Genomic DNA, 20,130 nt, shown 5'->3' on the forward strand with positions numbered 1-20,130 from the left:
CCACCAGGGGGCGGGTCTGGCTGGCATGTGGTGCTGGGGATTGAACCGCGGTCCCTGTGCTTTGCCAAGTTTGTTTCAAGTAGGTGCTTTAGACCACTGAGCCATCTCTCCAGTCCCTGTGTGTGTGTTTTTGAGACAAGGTCTCATGCAGTTCAGGCTGGTCTGGAACTCCAAGGATCATCCTGCCTCAGCCTCCTGAGTGCTGGGATTGCAGGTACCAGGCCCAGCTGGACTATTGTCTTTTAACACTGAACTCAGATGTCTTTATGCCTGAAGCCGCCTACACAGTGAGAACAGAATCATTCTGCTCTGTACCTTTTTTGTAGTTGGCCACATTAGATGGGAGCTCCTGGGGGGGGGGGGGCTCTTCATTTGCATTTGTACTCCTAGTGCCCTGATCTAGCAATTTCAACTCCCTTTAGTAGACAGGACAAGTGTAGGTGTTTACCTGTAGCTTTCTGTGGCTGGGGCGCTCAAGCTTAGGCCATTCCTTAGGCATCTAAGGAATGTGTTCTAGATTTCATATAATTGCTGTAATAGATGACAAAGAGTAACGCATCCTAATAAAGATGAAGCCTACCTAGGTCGTCTGTTGTAGGCTATAACTGGTATAGTAAGTAACACACTGTCTAACCTTTTTTGTGCATACAGATAACAAGTTGCTGGAAAAGTCGGATCTTCATTCAGTGTTGGCCCAGAAACTACAAGCTGAAAAGCATGATACACCAAACCGGCATGAGATAAGGTATTTTGAAACTAACCTTAAATTATTAGCACTATTTTTTAAACTAAACTTGTATTTGAAATTTGTCTCAGTTCACTTGTCACTTCTCCAAAAGTAAAGTAAGTAACTTAAATTGTTCAAAAGATATATACAGATCTGGAAGGCCGAACAGTGCATGCTCTCAGCTTGAGAAATTTCTTAAGGTGATTCATGTGGTAGACCTGGGTCAAGTTGTCTTCTCACCCACCAAGCTGCGCATCTGGAGTAACCAGAGACAAGTGTTCTGAGTAGATTTACAGAGCTCTTGGTAATACAGAATTGACCCACAAAAGCAAACTGGTTTTTGTCCACTGTGGTTCTTTTTTTTTTTTTTAATGTATTTGTTGTGGGATCTACAGGATCTCACTCCGTAGATTGGAGTTGCAGTGATTCTCTTGTTTTCAGCCTCCCAAGTGCTGAGATCACAGGCACACACCACCATGCCCAGTCAGCGTGGGCCGGGGCCCAGGCCCTGCCACTGTGGTTCTAATTGATCCTTTATAACCTGGTGTTTTTCAGCATTAGCTTATGAAATCAAATCCACAGGTTGCAGCAAGAGTTTGTTTCTTTTATGAATAGTTTAGAAAAGTACATGAAGTCTTGTTGCATTAAATAGATGTATGTTCATGTGGCTGCTTGTTTACTGGATTACTTATATATATTTGCTGTATTTTTCAAAGATTGTGGTCAGAACATCTGAAAGCTGGCCTTCCTCAGAGCAGCATAAACAGGGTCGCCCTCTTTCCCTGATGTTCATGATGCTTGCGTGTTTGGTGGTTTGTGTGGGAACAGTGCCCACTCCCACTCTGAAAGTCTGTCCTCTTCTTCACACGTTGGGTAACACGTAGCAACTGTGAAACAAGCTTGGTAATTTAAGGCTCACGAACACTGATTTCATTACTCCTGCCCTACACATGGATCTGCTGGATGGCTGCCCGTGTGCTTCCTCACCAGGCCAGATGACCTCCTGGGAGGTGGCAGGATGGCAAGAGACCCAGAGCGCAGCATCCTCCACTGACCTGTTCCATCCTCACTAACAGTTCAAGGGGTGCTGCCTGGCTGTGGCCCTGGGGGCCCTCTGTAGTATTTAAGAGGCTAGCGGTAGTGTCCAGGTACACTTATGTGTAGGAGGCTCTTGGTGATTATATTTGTGGATCAGTGAAACTCATTTGCTTGGGAAGGTATTGTAAGTAAACAAGGGACAAGTCTTGTAGCTGGATTTCATTGGGCAGGTCACTTTATTGAAAGTCTTTTGCTCCCTCAGACCTGACGCATAATGAGCCTGTCCTGACAGCCTCATTTCTATTAATGGTGTCCTGTCCTCCACACATGCATGCGCCATCTGCACTTCCTTTTTCTCTTGGTGTCCTGCCTCTCCCTGTGTACAGTCACCTTGAGTCTTGGTTCTTCTTTCCCCAGTCTTGGGTTACATTTGTTTCACTGCCCCAACCTGTCATCTTGATCTGCAACAAGGCAAGGTTTTCACTGTTGTAGGTTTTTGTGACTGCAGCTGGCCAGGCATTTGGCTTGCAGAGGTGAAGAAGGTCAGGTCTGCTTTCAAGGGTGGAGCAGCTCACCTGTTACTGCATGTTTCCTTCCTCCTGCCCTGGTTTTCTCCTTAGCTTATGCCCATTTCATTCTAGTTCCCTTAAACTTAATTTTGAGGTGAGGATTCTCTGTGCTGCCCAGGCAGCCTTTGAATTCCTGGACATCTGAGATTTTCCTCTGTCAGCATCTTCACTGGCCTGCCCCACCCCACCCAGTGTCTTAGAAATGTGGAATCCTGATTCTCCCCGCCCTACCCTGCTGGAGTTTTGAGAGATCCTTAGGTAATTCCTGGGACTCCTCCAGACTACCACATTCTTGCAGACCTGCGAGGAGACTCACTGTGGGTGGGACTTGCTTGGCAGCCCTGAGCACGCCAGTGGCCTATGTGCTTTCTGTCTGGGCCTAGAAGTTGAAGGGGCTGGTCAGGTCCTTAGCACCCTTGCTTGATTTTTTTTTGTCTATGATGCCCTTTCCTAGGAAATTCTCCAGCTCCTCTTCTCCAGCCCTTCCCAACTGTCTTTGTACAGAAAGTCTCTTCCTGAGTACAGTTAATACTTTGGATTGGTTGGTTGGTTTTTTTGAGACAGGGTCTCCTCCTGTAGCCCAGGATGGCCTCAACTCCAGAGGTAATCCTCTTGGCTCAGCCATAGGCTGGAATCATACCTTGCCCAACCACATTCAGCTTTTGACTTTCTTGTTACTAGTTCTCATGAATCTATAATGCCTGCTACGTAGGAGGGGCTACATCTTTTGTTTTGCCTGTTCCACATTGCTTTGCATTTCACTAAGGAGCTTGATAGATACTTTCTTTTTTTTTTTTTTTTGATACTTTCTAATCTTCCTAATTTAGACATTTCATTTACGGTATGTTCCACTTTCTACTCTCTTAGTTGATGCTTTCTGGGCTAACATTAGGGCAGTTGCAGTCTGTCTCAACTATCTTTTGTGTTTAGATATGTGAAGTAAAATTAGGAAAGGTTTTTATACTGTCAGTTGTTTTGTTAGTTTTTATGGTGTTAGAGCTCAGAGTGGGTCCCTTTTCCTTCAGACCTACAGACCTAGTGCCCAGCCTATTCTGCACTGAGCTGCTCTGGCGCAGCAAGTTCACCCACCCAGTGTGGTCTGGTAACACTCATCTGAAGCTCTGTCAGGTTTTTCTGTGGCTTGGCAGTGGCAGAAGTAAAAGGAAAGGATGGAAAAGGCCTTTATTGCCACTGAGTAGGACACAGAAAGGATCGATGGCAGGGGGATGGGGGATCCTCTGACCTGAAAGAGGAAGGCTGGGACTTTAGGGACTTCTGCTAGGGGCCAGTTTGAGGGGCTGGTCCAGTGACAGACAAGGAACTGACTGGGGGCTCCCTTGTGTACATGGGAAAGGTAAAGGAAGCTATATCCAGGCCTGGGCTGGGGCGGGAGGAGGAAGTGGTCATTGGGAAGACAAGCTGCTATTTTGGGGATTCAGCCATGTTGATTCAGGACCATGATAATTTAGCAGCCTGTACTCGGGCTGGAACCTGTCACTAGCCAAGACCTTCTCCCAAGCCATCAGTTAGTTGTAGTGGTCAGGAGAGTCTCCTGGCACAGGGGCTCTCTGGAGTAGAAGGGTTTATTGAACAGTCAAAGATGATACCCAGACTAGGGAGGCCCCCGGGACTAGGACACCTTCCCACAGCTACCAGCTACAGGGAAGTTGCAGTTGGCAAATGTCCTCTGGGCAGAGCTAGAGCATCTTGTGTAGACTTTGGAGGACACTAGCAGCAGCATGGGGAAAGCTTGGGATAGGAGGGCAACCCCTAACCGGAAGCCATTGCTTCTGGACTTGTGAGAGGCCCAAGTCCAGAGGGTGCCAGGTAGACAGGGTGGGGCGGTCTGCTGTCATGGATGTAAGTCAAGGTTTCAGCATAAAAACTTCTCCCTGTGGCTGTTAACTGATTAACTTCCCTTATCTGTCCCTCCACCCTGTGGCCTTTGTAATTGAAGATCTCAAAATTTTTCTTTGTCTCAGGCTCCTTGTTTCTGAGATACTGTGCAGATCCGTGGGCAAAATTTCCAAGGCTGTGCTGGCTCAGGAAGCAGTCTCAATTCCCAAGGCTCCAGGGCTGTCTGCTGTCATGGGCACAGTGTGAGCATGCCCTCCTGCCTCTGGGCTACACAGTGGCGCGCTAGGTGCTCCCAGACCCCCAGCGGTTGCCCCACTTCCTCAGCCTCTGCTCCTTCCCTCTGCACATTGGCGCTATGCCTTCTTCCAGGCCTGCAGCTCAGGGTGCCCCAGGGGTTTGTGTGGCTTGTCCTTCAAGATCCCGGCGGTTCTGTTCCTTGCCCACTCACTTGCTCGCGGCACATGACCTGTGCACACCTGCTGACCGTCCGTGTGCTCCTGACCAGCAGCTGCATGCGAGCAGAGCTGGGTGGCTGCCTTCACTTCAGTGCCAGCAGTGCCTGTACATGGCAGGCCCACCAGCACTTGGCAGTGGTGGAACACAGAACTGCTAGCTGCTCAGGTTTCCCAGTGATACAGGAGTGATAGAGGACCTCCAAAGAATATAAGGGAAACAGAACTGCCAAGCTCCTCGATGGTCCCATACACTGAGTTCATGTCTCTAAAGTTAAAGAATGGATTCTAAGACAACAGGGGTTAAGAGTCCTTATTGAAAGAAAGAGTCAGCCTAAGGATACAGAAGAAGATCCTCGTGAGTGGGCAGCCCGAGATCCTGGCTTCTCAAGGGAGTTTTATAGAACAAAGCCACTGAGTGAGGCAGCCTGAGGTGGGACAGAACTGTAAGCAGCCATAAGATTATAACATAGTTGCTTAGGTGATGGATTTGCCAACGGGAAATCACATGGTGGGTGTGAGGTGGCACGAAAGTATGGTCAGCCAATAAGATCACTGCTAGGTGAGACCCCAGGGACGACCAAGACCACTGGGCGGCAGGATCAAAGCAAACAGTGACATCTTTATTTCACATTGGGTACAGACTGGTAAAGGGTGAGAAGGCTGTTGACCGAGAGCTAAGGCAGAGAACTTGCTCCTGTGGGCAAGAGAGAGGCCCCTTGGTGGGTTTGGAGCCTCGGCTGGAAGCCCCTGGGGGAAATGTAGGATGACAGTATTTGCTGATTTATAGTGTGACATTCTGTAGATTTACCAGTCTGATAATCATCTTGATGAACAGATTTATTTTGATCTGCAGGCTGAATGAGGGCTTTTTGTTGAAACAGACCAGTGGTCTACTGACTATTTTCTCTTTAGGTTGGGCAGAGTCCAATGTGAGGAACCTAATAATTCCAAGTGTAATCACTTAGTTTATATTGATCAAATGGGTAAGCAAGTCACGTAGCTAGTGCACCTGGGAAGGACAAGGACTTGGGGGTGGGTAACAGGGTGTGGTCCTCCATCCCAGCTGATGGGTGCCTATTTAGAAGATCAGTCACTGCCCCTCATCCCTAGGGGTGTGTGGGTGTGGTCATCCTCTTTTTCAAGCCTGACCTTCAGTGATTGCTTACCCATTTGATCAATATGCCCACCACAGTTGTCTCTACACTGACCTTCTGAGAGCTTGTCCCACTGCCTGTGATGTTTCTAACTGGCTTAGCTGTCTGTAGTACCTACTCCTCACCAGGAGCGCAGCCTGTATTTCCTGGCCTGGCTAGTGGGGCCTTCGAGTTTGGTTTCCTGTACCTCACGCCTCCTACTTTCCACTCACAGTGTCTCACAACAGCTGAGGCTGTGGGGTCACTAGAGTGATTTTTGACCGTGTGTCTGTGTGTATTTTTGAAATTGTAAAGTTACTGTTCCACTGCCTGATTGTAGAGGTATGGTCTGATTCCCTTCTTTGTCGCACGTTCTCTCAATCTGTCTGATGGTGACTTAGTCCTGGTCATGATGGCACGTGGAATGACAGTCAGCTACAAGAAATGGCCCAGCTGAGGATTAAACATCAGGAAGAACTGACTGAATTACACAAGAAACGTGGGGAGGTAAAGGTCACCCCGTTCCACATCTGTCTTCTGCTCCCTGTGAGAGTCCTACCTGTGAATATAGGAGAGCCCTCTCCCCCCAAAGCGAGGGCCGCAGCTCTCCTGAAGGGAGTGAAAACCAAGCAAAACTACCCGGAAGTTCAAGGCCCCTCTGCAAGAGGCAAGCCAGACCCCCACCCCCCACCCAGCAGTGAAGAAGCTTTTGAGAACAAAGAGCTGATTGCCTGATCACTGAAGAGCGTCTTTCATGAAGCTTGAGTGCAATCTCTGGTACTTTAGAAAGACTGTCTCTGTGCTCACTGTAGATGGGGGTCTACGGGCAAGCTTCAGCTGAGGAAGTGGAATTTACTGCCCATCCAGCTGGGTGAGGGTGAGACAGGTGTCTGCAGGGAGCAGCAGGCAGATCCCACACAGCCCCTGCCCCATCAGCCCTTCTGCTCTCTGCCACCACCCTCTTCTTGGTGCCTTTGCCCAAATCTACAGCATCTTTTCTTGCTTAAAAATATACCAGTCATTCGCTGTGTAACTTGCAGGCGAGGCCCTAAGGTCTCTCGTTTATGAGTTTCTTTTTATTTTTCAGCTAGCTCAGTTGGTGATCGACCTGAATAACCAGATGCAGCAGAAGGACAAGGAGATGCAAATGAATGAAGCCAAGTAAGTTGAGAATTGGCGTCCTAGGGCCTGGAGGGAATGGGCACGGGTGTCACATGTGATGTTCAATTGTGCTCCTGAGAACATAGCTGGTGGCCATGCCGCACTCAGCAAGGGCCACTGCAGTGCCTACAGTCTGGAGACCTTGTGAGCTCTGAGAAGGACTCCCAGCATGCTCTTAGGGTAGTAGCCAAGGCCTTGATGTTCAGGGCATTCACAGCTGTCCTGTGGCCACTGCATGGGGACACTGGTGTCTTCCTATGGTAAATTTGGGACCACAACATCTGAGCTCATGGCCGTTGGGATGAGTGTGGTCCTTTGTGAGCAGGACCATTTTTGATCAGGAGAAAACCTGGAAGATTAGAAAACAGGGACTTGGGGTTTTTGTACCTAGAGCTGGGGGACTCCCAAGTCCTGGTACCCCTGTGCAAGCATCCGAAACTCCCTTTCCTGTCCTGCTTCCCTGGAGCCTGCTTTTGCTGCTCATGTGTGGTCAGCAGGAGCCTCGCCCCAGGTATTTCCCAAAAGGACCGTCCTGTGGTGGTGGCCCGTGTTCCTGCTCCTGGCTGGGGCCCACACAGTTGGGCCCTGGCGAGGGATGCCTCTCATGTCATGCTTTCAGGATCACAGAATGTTTGCAGACTATCTCTGACCTGGAGACAGAGTGCCTGGACCTGCGCAGCAAGCTCCAGGACCTTGAGATAGCCAACCAGACCTTGAAGGACGAGTATGATGCCCTGCAGATCACCTTCACTGCCTTGGAGGAGAAACTGAGGAAAACTGCGGAGGAAAACCAGGAGCTGGTCACCAGGTGGATGGCTGAGAAGGCCCAAGAGGCCAACCGCCTCAATGCTGAGAACGAAAAAGATTCCAGGTGGGCCTGCACACCACTAAGCAAAGTACAACCTAGTTCTTTGAAAAGCAGCTTGCAGAGGAACGCAGAAAACGTAGTGCAATTAGAAATAACGATAGTGGAAATAAAAGAAAATTTGCAATTGCGAGGATACACTCTAAGCTGAGCAAAAGAAGACCTCCCAGGAGGTACTGGGCTATACTCTTAGGAAGGCTGGCGCTTTACCTTGGCCTCCACACACCTGTGAAGCAGGTCTTCCCACTACACTTGAAGATTACTCTTACAGGAGCACAGAGTGAGGTTCCCAGTGGAGTTCATTGCTGTGTCGTCTTGTTTATTTGGTGGTGAGATGATGATTTCTGTTTTCTCCTTTTATGTTTTTCTACATTTCATAACATTGTCTTTTTGTCTTTGTTTTGCTTGTGACGCTGGAAATTGAGCCTGGGCCTTCAGACCTGCTAAGCACACGCTCTACCGTAAAGCTACATATCCAGCACTTTTTTTATGTTGAGGGAGGATCTAACTACATGTCCAGGCCTTCCTCAAACTGGTGATCCTTTGCCTCAGCCTCCTGAGTAGCTGCTAGTACAGATGTGGGCCCCCGTGCCTGGCTAAAGCTCATGTCATGGCACTCTTGGCAGTGAGAGGTTGGCTGCATGCCTCACCACCCCAACAGGCAGCCAGCGCAGGGCGTGGGGCAGGGCCAGTGGTTACAAGAAGCCCCCCGAGGGTCCCAGGCTGCAGTAGGCAGTGGGGACTTTCCAAAGGGACTTGCTTTAGTTGCTGCTGTTCTTCATTCATCCCCTGGAAGTGTGTTCCAAGGACTGTCCTTGAGGTATCTGTGACAGCAGGTATAGGGCCTGCGCCTGCTTGCAGGTGCTTTAATCCTCAGGGCCTTCCCTCGCTGCCCATTTTCTGCCAGCCTCACTTCCCGTGTGTGTTGTGGTCCCCACCACCTTTCTGCCTCAGCTTTTGCCTGTCCGGTCGTGAACAGAGGGCACAGTTTGGAAATAGCCCTTCATGTGTGCCCCACTTCCCATGGTGGCCTGTGCATGGGTCTCCACAACAGGCATGGGAGCTGCTACACAGGAGGTGCTCAGGATGCAGCAGAAATACTGGTCCTTCCCTCACCCTCCGGGGCTTTATCCCGTGCCTGCCCTGTGGGAAGGGAGGGCCTGAAGAGAGAGTGGGCTTTGGTGGCTTGACGGCCGGGTGCTTCCTGTGCGCCAGTGCTGCTCTTGTCCTCCCCATGCCTGATGCTGCTTCACCCTCACGGCAATTCATGAGTTAGCTCTCCTACCTCTGGGTAGTTGGGTAAATTCTGTTCTTGTAATCTTTCCTGGAAAATTTAATTTTCACCCTAATTCTAGTAAGGTACCCTTATCTCTTCCTGAGATTCTGACAGTCACCTAGAGGGCATTTCTCCACTGGAGAGTCATCCCTGAGAGGCCACGGAAGTCACAAGACTGAGCAATTGGTGTTGACAAGCAGCTCTGGCTTAGCAGAAAGAATGGGAGGGAGGGCCAAAGTGACCCTGTGATAACTATTTACATAGCATTTATGTCATCTAGAATGGTCTCAAATACAGTAGAGTATTGTAAGTTTCCTGTGCAAATACTGTGTCCTTTTGGTTTTAGCTGTGTGACTATTTTATTTATTTTTTCTATTTTAGGGAAGGGCCTACAGGGTGTTCAGGGTCTCACAACTAGATCGGACTCTAATGATCCACCTGTTCACAGCCTCCCAAGAGCTAGGATTACAGGCTCATGCCACCACGCCCAGTCTCAACTGCCCTCTTGTGCGCCCCGGGGGCAGGGCCAGCATGGCAGGCCCAGGGATCAAGCCCCTGGCCCCAGCGCCTGCTTGCAGGTGCTTTAATCCGCTGAGCTATTTGGCCAGCCTGTGTGACTATTTTAAAACTATAAATTTTTTTAAAATTTACATTGATTATGGGGCCGGGGAGATTGCTCAGTAGAATAAATGCTTCCCTGGCAAGCGCAAGGGTGTGAGTTCAATCCCCGGTTCCAGAAAAAAAAAAAAAAAAGGTATTCCTTAGGGGCTGGTGAGATGGCTCAGTGGTCTAAAGCACCTACTTAGAACAAGCTTAGCAAAGCACGTGGACCACAGTTCAATCCCCCAGCACCACATGCCAGCCAGCCCCGCCCCCTGGTGGCCAGAGCTGCCCCCCCACATAAATAAATAAATTTTAAAAAAAAATTTACATTGATTATGCATCCTGTAAAATGACCACTTATGAGTCTGTAGCAATAGATTGAACCAACATTAACTATTCCTTCCCAAACAAAAATGAAGAGAATGGCAAGCTATTTATGAGGTAACATGTAATTAATTATGTTGACCAAGCTGAATTTTTGAACGTTCTCTTTGGTCGAGCAGTTTTCTCCTCCAAGTATAACGCTATTCCATTGCCTTTTCAATGCCTTCATGGTATTTCTCTTTTTTTTTTTTTTTCTTCATGGTGTTTCTCCACAGAGGATACTGCGCCACTTTTACAGGGTCTTGAGGGGCCTCTGTCTCCTGGGGAGGATTGTCCCAGGACCCGAGGCCCATGGGCACTGGGGGGACTGCTTAGGTCACTGGGCTTTTGGGAGGATTCTATGGATTGCATGAGCCAAGTCACAGCCGGGTCTCGCCCTCAATACATCTGGAGCAGCTTTCTGTCCCTTAAGGCCCTGGCCAGCCTCTTCCCTGCCTAGTGCATAGCTTGCTTTGATAACACTCTCCTCCAGTTCTTACTCTGAAGCCGTGTTCCTGGGGAGCCTCAGCAGTGTTTGGGGTTTGTGACATGGGGCACCTTTGCCCAGGGGGCTGTTGTTTTAGATGCACTGAATATTCCAGTTGTGTCATTGGAACCAGGAGAGAGTAGGGTTTTGTTTTTTTTTTTGTTTTTGTTTTTTTGGTGGTGGGGGGGGGTTGAGGCAGGGTCTCACTTTGCAGCCCAGACTGGTCTCAAACTGGGCTGCCTCAGCCTCCGAGTGCTGGGATTGCAAGTGTGCATCACCACGCCCTGTGAGATTAGATTATTGAGAGCAAACCCCACGCAGATCTGAACAGGGCTCTTTTGTTTTAAAACAGGCGGCGGCAAGCACGACTTCAGAAAGAGCTTGCGGAAGCAGCAAAGGAGCCTCTGCCAGTTGAACCGTGAGTAGAAATCAGCTGCTCAAAGCTCTGCTCTTGATGCCTTGTCTTGCTTTAAATAGTTTTATAATGTCTTTATTTTTATAGAACCACTTTGCAGGTTTTGGAAATAGACCTAAAAAGCTAAAGGCAGAAAAGCAAAGTGTAATACTACTAACACCCGAAAACTAGCAACTGCATGCCGTTTTAGTTATGTATTGGTGTTTTTTGATTCTACACTTAGAAAAACCTGGAAATGGTCTTTGATCCTATTTCTGTTTATTTACCTGGGCAAAAAATTATAAAAAAATGGTCTAGTCAAAATTTTTAGCAGGTTGGAGAGATATCTCAGAGGCATAAGCACCTGCCTAGCAAATGCAAGGTCCTGAGTTCAATCCCCAGTACTAAGAAAAGACAAGTGCAACATTTTCAGAACATGTATCCAAATTATGTTACAGAAACACTGTTCCTGCCAGGTGTGGTGGCTCATACCTGTAATCCTGGCACTCATCCTCTGAAGCAGGAGGATCCTTGGACACGCTGGGCTACAGAGTAAGCTCAAGGCCAGCCTGAAGGGCATAGCAAGACCTTGTCTCAAAAAGATACACACACACACACACACACACACACACACACACACACACTGTGTTCCTGTTTACATGTCTCATCAGCTTCAGTGGTGAGTGTGAATCTTGCTTCCTGCACAGGCATCATCTCTGTTTCTTGTTGACACTTCCGTCACTTGTCTGCCTTTATTGGGCCTCTCATCATGTAACCTGGCCTGAGGTTTGTCCTCCTAGTGTTTGGTTTATGACATATAAGGGCAAGTTTTGCCAAATCTTTTGTGTGTGTGTTTTTTTTTTTTTTTTTTTTGCGGAACCGGGCATTGAACTCAGGCCCTTGCACTTGCCAGGGAAGCGCTTATTTCACTAAGCCATTTCCCCAGCCCTTTGCTAAATCTTTGAAATGTAATTGAAGACCTCTGAAGTAATGTGAGAGCAACCGCACTACTCGTAACCTTTTAACTTGGTTGTAGCTAATGGGTTCCATTCTAGTGCCACAGCAATTCCAGTGAACATGACTGACTGACACTCCTGTCTTTCAGTTTCAGGAACTGGAGACAAATGGGGAAAAAAAAAATAAAATAAATGTTAGAGCAAACTCTTAAAGCAAAAGAACTTGAGTCTGTTGTGGAGCTTTTCCTAATCTGCTTGAAGACAGGGCCTCACTTGTTAGGGTGGCTCCCGCTCACTTTGTAGTCCCGATGGGCCTTGCGCTTGCGGCAGTTCTTCAACACCCCCCCCCAAAAAAAAAAGGTGTGCCCCGCCTGGGGCCAAGGAAGGGCACCTAGCCGGGCGTGTGCACCCCTAGGTTCATTCTAGTGCATCTTCAGAGGGTTTTCATAGTGATTGTATTTTGTTTCCTGCGGTCACAGTCCCTGTGCAGTTCCAGGCCTTCCAGGGCCATAAAATGTTGAGCCACTGGAGGTAGGTGCAAGGTGGCACTGTTGCGTGCCACCTGATGGGCCATTCATGCATGTGCTACCACCAGGGAGACAAGATGGTTCACACGCCCTACCACAAACATGGTGAGTGGCATTGTCGGGGCTTCACTCTTGGCTCCTGCATTCCTCTGCCATGCCGTACTCGGTGAGCACAGGTGACCCACACACACTTGGGTGTGTGAAGAGCAGCCAGGAAAGCTCGGGCACAGCCTGGATTTCCTTGTTTGTTTTCTTCTACATCCTGCCCAAGAGTGTGGGGCAAGGCTGTGTAGGCCTAGACTAAATAAAGGATTGTAAATTTACTTTGATATGGTTTAACTTGCTTGGTCACAAAATCCTAAGTATATATTCACATACTCCTCATAATTCATAGAAAAGGCAAAGTCTTGGTTTTGAGAGCTTAAGAAACCAAGCAGTGGATGATAAAAGTGTTGGGCGATTGCATTTTATTTCTTCTCTGTGAAGATTGCAGCTTAGTAGGAAGTCAGCAAAACCAAAGTAATCATTTGCTTTCCCCTTGGTCAAGAAGACACAGCCTGTAAAAACATGGAGGACACGGAATATCAGGGCTGTTTGCATTTGGTAGGAGAAACTCCAGCAAGAGGAGTGTGTTCCCATGAGCGGGTGATGTCGCTCAGAATTCATGGCTCTGTCTGTCAGCAGCATGAATTGATAGGTGGTGACATAAGTGCAAGATGTCCAGAGTCAAAAACAGATACTGTAGTACACACAGTTTGCTTTGGACACTTGTTCTCAGCATCTGGGGCTGAACAGATTCTTTTCCTGCTTCTCCAGAGTGACAGCTCTTCTGTTTCCTCCAGTGCACCTTCACTGTTGCCATCCCAGCTGAGTCCCAGGTTGTCTGGGACAAGAAAACGATGTTGGCCTCTGCTGAACTGATGAAACACAAAGGTCCTGCTCAGCACAATGACACAGCCTTCTGCTTTTCCTTCCAGGGATGATGACATTGAAGTCATTATTGATGAGACCTCGGATCACACAGAGGAGACCTCGCCTGTGCGAACCGTCAGCAGAGCAGCCTCGTGAGTAGCCGGGATGGGCCGGGGCAGGGAGTGTTCCGATGGCACTGTGACAGCACACGTGTGGACAGAAGAGCGTAGTCGTGCACCCAGACCCTGCAGCCCCAGACACCCTCTCCACCACGGAGCTGCCCATCCTCCTCATCCCCCCACCAAGGAGAGTGGGAAGGAAGCAGATGCAGGTGGCCTCGGACTTCCTAAAAGACGGCCCAAATGGCTTTCCGGTCCAGGGCTGAGAGGTTTAAGACCCCAGAGTAGGGCTTGAGAGAATGGGGATTGGCTATGAATACCCAGAAATGGCAGTTAGACAGGTTCCTGTCCAAGGCTTGGTTTCTGGGGAAGCTAATTTCATACTAGGAAAGCTTGTTTCTTGTAAGACTTCTAGGCTGGATTTCCCTTCTACCTTTCCCATTATTTCCTGGCAGCTCAGATGCTGTGTTGAGTCTCTCTCAGCTGGGATTTGGGGACTGAATGAGAAACACCTTCCCGGGTACTTGTTTTTATGGGCTGTTTTGATTGATTATTGAGGCAAAATGTTTCTAAGGTTTAAACCTATCCTCCCCTCCTCTTTAGTAAGCGACTCTCGCAGCCTGCTGGAGGCCTTCTGGATTCTATCACTAATATCTTTGGGTAGGTTAGAAGACCTTTCCTTTTTAAAATTTGTATAAATATACTAAGCATATGTACATGGGTTATTTTTAAATTACACAAAAATTTCAGTGATACAGAGAATACAGATGCCTTAATTTTGGCTTCATTTGGCTTCTTCCTTCTTCTTCACCTTCCTTTCTCTTGTCCTGCTGCGTGCTGATCTCTGGCCCTTCCCTTTAGTCTGTCCGACTCCCCCCTCTTGGGACACCATTCTTCTGATGCTGCCAGGTGAAAACACTCCTCCCCTCTCAGCCCAGCATGTGAATGTGGGTTATTGATAGCCTCGCTGTGCCCGCAGTCATCAGGTGCCCACACGCTCACCAGGATGCTTTGCATGCTCCCAGGAGTGAGTGCCGCTCACCCCCGCTAGCTGGCCGGGGAGCTCCTTGTCGGTCGTCGCGCTCGCGTCAGCGCTGTCTCTTGGCCTGTATGCAGCTCTGCCTTGCCCATGTGTACACTGAGTGATTATAGCGGGTGTAAGCACCACCTTCAGAGCAGTGTTAAGAACATACAAAGAGCTGCTGCGCCTCTACGGGAAGCGGGCTAAGTTCCCTGGCCGTTGAGTGGCAGGGTGAGCGATTGTTGCTCGGGCTGGCTCTTCTAAGTTGTGTCGGAACCTGCGCGATAGCGAGCAGGAGGCCGGGGCATGCGCTGGCTTCCTTTCTTGTGATTTGAGTGAGGGCACTTCTGATTCTGTGAGTCCTGTGGTTTGAAGGGCCTGGAGGGGAAGAAGCAAGCTATGGACACAGGCAGTGCTGCTAAAGGGAGTTAATCTGGAGGCTCGTTGCAGCTTGCTGAGCAGGAGCCCTCAGCCACCTGTCTCACACTTGCCTTTCTGTTGCTCCTTAGGAGACGCTCTGTCTCTTCCTTCCCAGTCCCCCAGGATGTAAATGTGGATGCTCGTCCTGGGCCCGGGAAAGATGTGAGGGTCCCGACCACGGCCCTGTGTGTCTTGGTGAGTAGCCCCTTCCGCCTGCCAGGCAGGCTGCTATGTGCTGCAGGCTGCCCCGGGTTTTGGTGGTGGTTTCACGCCAGGTCCTTACACCTGCTGGCTCTGCACACCCACAGTGGCCTGTGTTGTGCTCAGCTCTAGAGCATAGAATGTATTGCTTCCAGTTCTCTGTACCCAGACTGGCTGAGAGGCACAAGATGGGCAGCATGAGGAACGAGGCAGGGGACAATAATGAGCGCGAAGTCAGAGGGTGGCAGTCTATGCAGGCATTGCCTCCAGGTGACTCTGGTGTAGAGAGGCAGGTGATACGATTTGGAGTCCAGCAGGACAGCTGTTGGCTTCACAAGTAAAAGTCCTGTCTGGTATGTGACTTCCTCCAGCACATGTCCTAGACGGGGGCTGCAATGAATTACTGTCGCCTAGAATTCAGAGCTGGGTCCTGGTACGAACAGATAATCTGTGAACCAGCCTGAGCAAGGGCCTGGTGCCAGGCCTATGGCTGGGGGGCGGGGCAGCACTAGGAGCTCAGAGTTGCCCTGGAGCTGGTGGGTGAAAGGGGGCCTCCGAGGCTGCTGTCTGTGCAGGAGGACGTGCTGTGGAGATGGGCTAGCTGTGGGCGCTTCCAGGCACGGGGAACCCCTTTGGCAGGGAAGTCTTGGCTTCTGAGTAGAGTCGCGGGTGGGAGGAGGAACTGGACTGGGGCAAAGGGCCCTCTGTAGCCCACCCTGCCCCTGTGACTCCACAGCGGCCCTGGGTGCCCCACAGAGGTCAATGATGATTGGTAAAAGGTCTGATGCGCCGAACGTCACAGTCCTCTCCCTGCCCTTGGCTCCCAGCTGCCCATTGTGTTTCCTGGCACAGTTGAGTCATGTGCCGGGGTAGCCGAGCGGCTGACATGCAGGGACCCTGTCATCATGTGTTCTGAGAGTGAGCAGTTCACAGCCGACTCAGGTCCAACATGACCACTTCTGCAGGAGCATGACGAGCAGCAGGAGGGTGTGACGGTGCCTGATCTCAAGTTTTCAATCTGAGACCTCCACTGGGGCACTTTTCAAAAAGGGAAAATTGCCTGGAGATAAAAAGTCTGGTGAGCTGTCTCTAGAGAGTCTCTGCAGCCAGGGAACACAGGAGTCACATCACCAAGACACTGCACTCTTTCCAGCCTGTCACAGGCGCTTTGCGGGTGGCGTCTTCTTCTGGGGCAGATCCCAGCAGCAAGAGTAGGTTACAGTGATGTTCTCTGAGGCCTTCCTTTCCTTCTAGAATGAGGTGCTTTTTTTATAGCCACATGTGCCATCTTTTTTTTTTTTTTTTTTTTTTTTTTTTTTTTTTGCGGAACTGGGGATTGAACTCAGGCCCTTGTGCTTGCCAGGGAAGTGCTTATTCTACTGAGCCATCTCCCCAGCCCCTGTGCCATCTTTTTAGCCTGATATTTCCATGTTTGTTTAAGTCCCAGAGACTTCTGGGAAGCATTTGGGTTTTTTTGGTCTTTTTGGCAGAACTGGAGGTTGAACTCAGGCCCTTGCACTTGCCAGGCAAGCACTTATACTACTGAGCCATCTCCCGGCCCCCTGAAATTCTTAAAAAATGACAGCTGATATATGTATTGATGGCCTAAACCATTTCTGTAGAAGAGCGGGCTGAGGCCTCAGCATGAGGAGCTTGGCAGGGTCACAGCGCTGGCACAGTGCTCCCACAGAGAGCTCTAGGCTACTGTTGCAACACGGATGGTGCCTACCAGTAGGAGTGGCATCTGCACGTAAGAGGAGTCATCAAGGAAGCCCCACCGTCAAAGGCGGTGTGCTGCATGATATTCAGATACATTGCCCTGAATATTAATTAAGGAGAAGCTAGTCGGGGCTGGGGAGATGGCTCAGTAGATAAGCACTTGACTGGCAAACTCAAGGATCTGAGTTCAATTCCCGGTTCCACAAAAAAAAAAAAAAAAAAAAGGAGAAGCTAGTGATAGAGGGGAAACCTAATAATCTGGAACAAGAGAGGAATTTGAATTGTAGGCCTTTTTTTTTTTAAATTTTTATTTATTCGTGGGGGGGGCAGCTCAGCCCACCAGGGGGAGGGGCTGGCTGGCATGTGGTGCTGGGGGATTGAAACACAGTCCCTGTGCTTTGCTAAGCTTGTTCTAAGTAGGTGCTTTAGACCACTGAGCCATCTCATCAGCCCCTGTAGGCCTGTTTTTAAACAAAGATTACTGAGTTATCGTTCTTAGAAAGTAAAATTAAAACAAAGACATTTTAGGCAGGCAGTCTACCCTGATTCCGAGTCCTGTCTGAGAAGGTTGCACTATAACTGTAAGGTGGTATTAGAATCAGTCCCAGGGACCCTGAGCTAGGAGTCCACTGTGTGTCAGGGTGAGCCTGCACTTTGAGATCAGAATTGGATGCTGTCTTGGCCACGCTGGTGGTAACCGCTTGCTTGTGTTGCAGGATGCACATGATGGCGAAGTGAACGCGGTGCAGTTCAGCCCGGGTTCCCGTGTGCTGGCTACGGGGGGCATGGACCGGAGGGTGAAGCTGTGGGAAGTGTTTGGAGGTGAGAGCCATTTGGGTCTGCAGAAGGGGGCTGTGCTGGTGGCAGCCAGTCCACCATGCTAGTAGGCACTCTTTGAATTACCTTAAAACGTAAAGCATTGTGTGGAAGGAGTCATCTGACCAAAGCGTGGTTAGCATTTTAGGTTCTTTTTGCACCTGAGTGGGTGTGTGCTCTGATTTCCCCAGTAGTGACAAAAAGGACTGCTTTTACAGGTTCCCTCAGTTAGGAAGTCTTAGGTAGGGGCTGGGGAGTTGGCTCAGTAGAATAAGCGCTTCCCTGACAAGCACAAGGGCCTGAGTTCAATACCTGGTTCTGCCCCCCCCCCCAAAAAAAAAAGGAGTCTTAGGTAATTTTCCTTATACTTAGGAGAACATCTTGAAAAATTGCATCAACTTGAGAAGGAAAGTTCAGTCTCTAATTAAAACTGTGCATTAAACTGGAATATGTTCACTGTGATGGCCCAGGAAAAATGCACAAACTCAGGAAAGGGGTATTGCCTAGGAGGAGGGCCTTGGGCTCGTGTGGGCGTGGCTTAATTTTGACATCCTCCAGATTCTGCTGAATATGCATGTATTGCGGCTAATGGCCTTACAGAGTAAGGCTAGGGGTTCTTTAGAAACCACTTTTTTGTTTGTTTGTTTGTTTGTTTGTTTATTTATTTATTTATTTATTTTGGCAGAACCAGGGATTGAACTCATAGAAACCACTTTTGAGCCAGCTTGGGGTATAGATCAGTACTAGAGCAATCCCAGGATATGCAAGGCTCCACCTCTACCCCAGCACTACTAAATAAGATAAAGCAAATAGCTTGTTTTATTAAGGTATACTGGCAATTTGCTATCTAGTTAGTTAAATAAAATTTTTTTAAATTTCTGTTTATGGCAAGAGACAGGAAAAGGAATGTTGTGGGACTGTCCTGCTTCAAGGTTGTATGTGGTTAGATTTTTGGACTTATGTGTAAACATAAGAATTATATAATTCTTTATGCCTATTTTTAAAAATATATTCTAATTTTTAAATGTTTTTTCATCATATTCTGTAGGGACTTAAAGTTCAACATACCAATATTTGATGAAAAATACCTGTTCCATGTTATGCCTAAGATGTTTGATATTCAGATAGTGAGGTTAAGCTTAACAGGCTAGGTTGTATGGTAATAACAATAAGCTTCTCTTCTGGAGGGTTAACAACCTAAGTTTGCAGACCAAAATTAGAGAAAAAGGAGGGTCACAAGGAAAGCCAACATTTTGGCCCTAGCCTTCCAAGGTCAGTGAGGACTCAGGACATATGAGAACTTGTACTGTAATATCATGTAACTCGGTAGTGTCCCAAATCTTCTGATCAAGGAGGTTATGGGGCCAAAGAGGAAAGTGATCGATGGTATAGAGTGTGCCTAAGGAGAGTCACATGGAGAGAAAACATTCTCTCAGGCTTTCACAGAGAGCACATTGACCAAGCATTGGCCATGACTCATCCACATGGCTGACACTGACAAAGGTTCTACAATCTGAGGTACAAGATCTCAGGATAAATCCTGAGGGGATTTCACTGACCTTATCAGACCCAAAAGCTACAACTCTTGTTGCATAGGTCCTGCTTTACCTTGGTCTTAACCATCCAACAGAAAAGTATAAAAACAAAGTATAAGAAGTAAAGCCATGGTGTGATGTTGAGTTGTAGGGGACTCAGGTCAACAATTCCTGACACTGCCAGTCAAGCAGAAGACCCAATACTATTATGGGCTACTGGACTCTTTTAGAATATTTTGCTGAGTTAACACACCTATAATATTCAAACAACGGAACTTAACAAAAGGAGATACAGATGAATGTCCATTTTGTATCTGTGTATTCAAAATGGTTAGGATAGATATATAGTTACATTCTCTTAATGAATAGAAGGATTTGTTCTAATGGTGTTTGTAAATAGTATATCTTGTCCGCATCTTGTACAGCAGTTAACCACTAGGAAGAGAGTATGCAATGTGTTAATTATTGAAACTGTCCTACCAGTTTGGTTTGAAATTGTCTCATTGCTATTTGTTTCTCAATAAAATTATGGGAAAAAAAAATTTCTGTTTACATCATGGTGAAAATTACCACACCATGGATTCTGAATACAATGGTCAGTTTCTATAAAAGTGGTAGCAGGCACAAATACTAGTCAAAGCCCAAGATTAATTTTAGTTAAGTAGAAAAGGTGACTGAGGAATAATGGAACTAAATAAATTGAGTCTCTAGTTTGATTGACATGATTGACATGTCTCTAGATAGCAAAATGCCAGTTTTACAAAGTCCTATACCTTCCTTTTTGTGAAGGGGAATTAATAACTAAATGTCTTAACATTTTAAGAACATACGGCAGGCGTGGTTTCAACATACCTATTCAAGCACTCTGAAACCTGAGGCAGGAAGATTGTATGAGTTTGAGACCAACCTAAACAACTGTGCAGCAAGATCCTGTCTTTAAAAAACAAAAAAGAAACAAAGAAAGAACACATACAAA

General features: G+C 48.1%; 1 protein-coding gene and 2 non-coding genes across 5 annotated transcripts in view; all 3 read left to right on the forward strand.

Moving 5' to 3' along the window:
- Atg16l1 (autophagy related 16 like 1) overlaps positions 1-20,130 on the forward strand; it is a 32,972-nt gene that overhangs the window by 3,565 nt on the left and 9,277 nt on the right. Inside the window, exons 2-11 of one of the 3 annotated variants that reach the window (XM_004637324.2) lie at positions 652-745; positions 6,181-6,286; positions 6,867-6,940; positions 7,560-7,811; positions 10,887-10,952; positions 13,389-13,475; positions 14,046-14,102; positions 14,304-14,351; positions 14,973-15,078; positions 17,520-17,625. In XM_004637324.2, the coding sequence (XP_004637381.1) occupies positions 652-745; positions 6,181-6,286; positions 6,867-6,940; positions 7,560-7,811; positions 10,887-10,952; positions 13,389-13,475; positions 14,046-14,102; positions 14,304-14,351; positions 14,973-15,078; positions 17,520-17,625 (996 nt within the window). The remainder of the gene's footprint in view (positions 1-651; positions 746-6,180; positions 6,287-6,866; positions 6,941-7,559; positions 7,812-10,886; positions 10,953-13,388; positions 13,476-14,045; positions 14,103-14,303; positions 14,352-14,972; positions 15,079-17,519; positions 17,626-20,130) is intronic. The other 2 variants (XM_004637325.2, XM_004637326.2) reach the window with 2 other exon arrangements.
- Positions 11,931-12,054, forward strand: LOC111818385. Its single transcript, XR_002822387.1, has one exon. It is a non-coding gene; the product is annotated as a small nucleolar RNA SNORA54 (small nucleolar RNA).
- LOC111818386 lies at positions 15,842-16,110 on the forward strand. Its single transcript, XR_002822388.1, has one exon.

The sequence above is a fragment of the Octodon degus genome, unplaced genomic scaffold (genome assembly GCF_000260255.1).
Source record: "Octodon degus isolate 3935 unplaced genomic scaffold, OctDeg1.0 scaffold00089, whole genome shotgun sequence".
Classification (NCBI taxonomy): Eukaryota; Metazoa; Chordata; class Mammalia; order Rodentia; family Octodontidae; genus Octodon; species Octodon degus.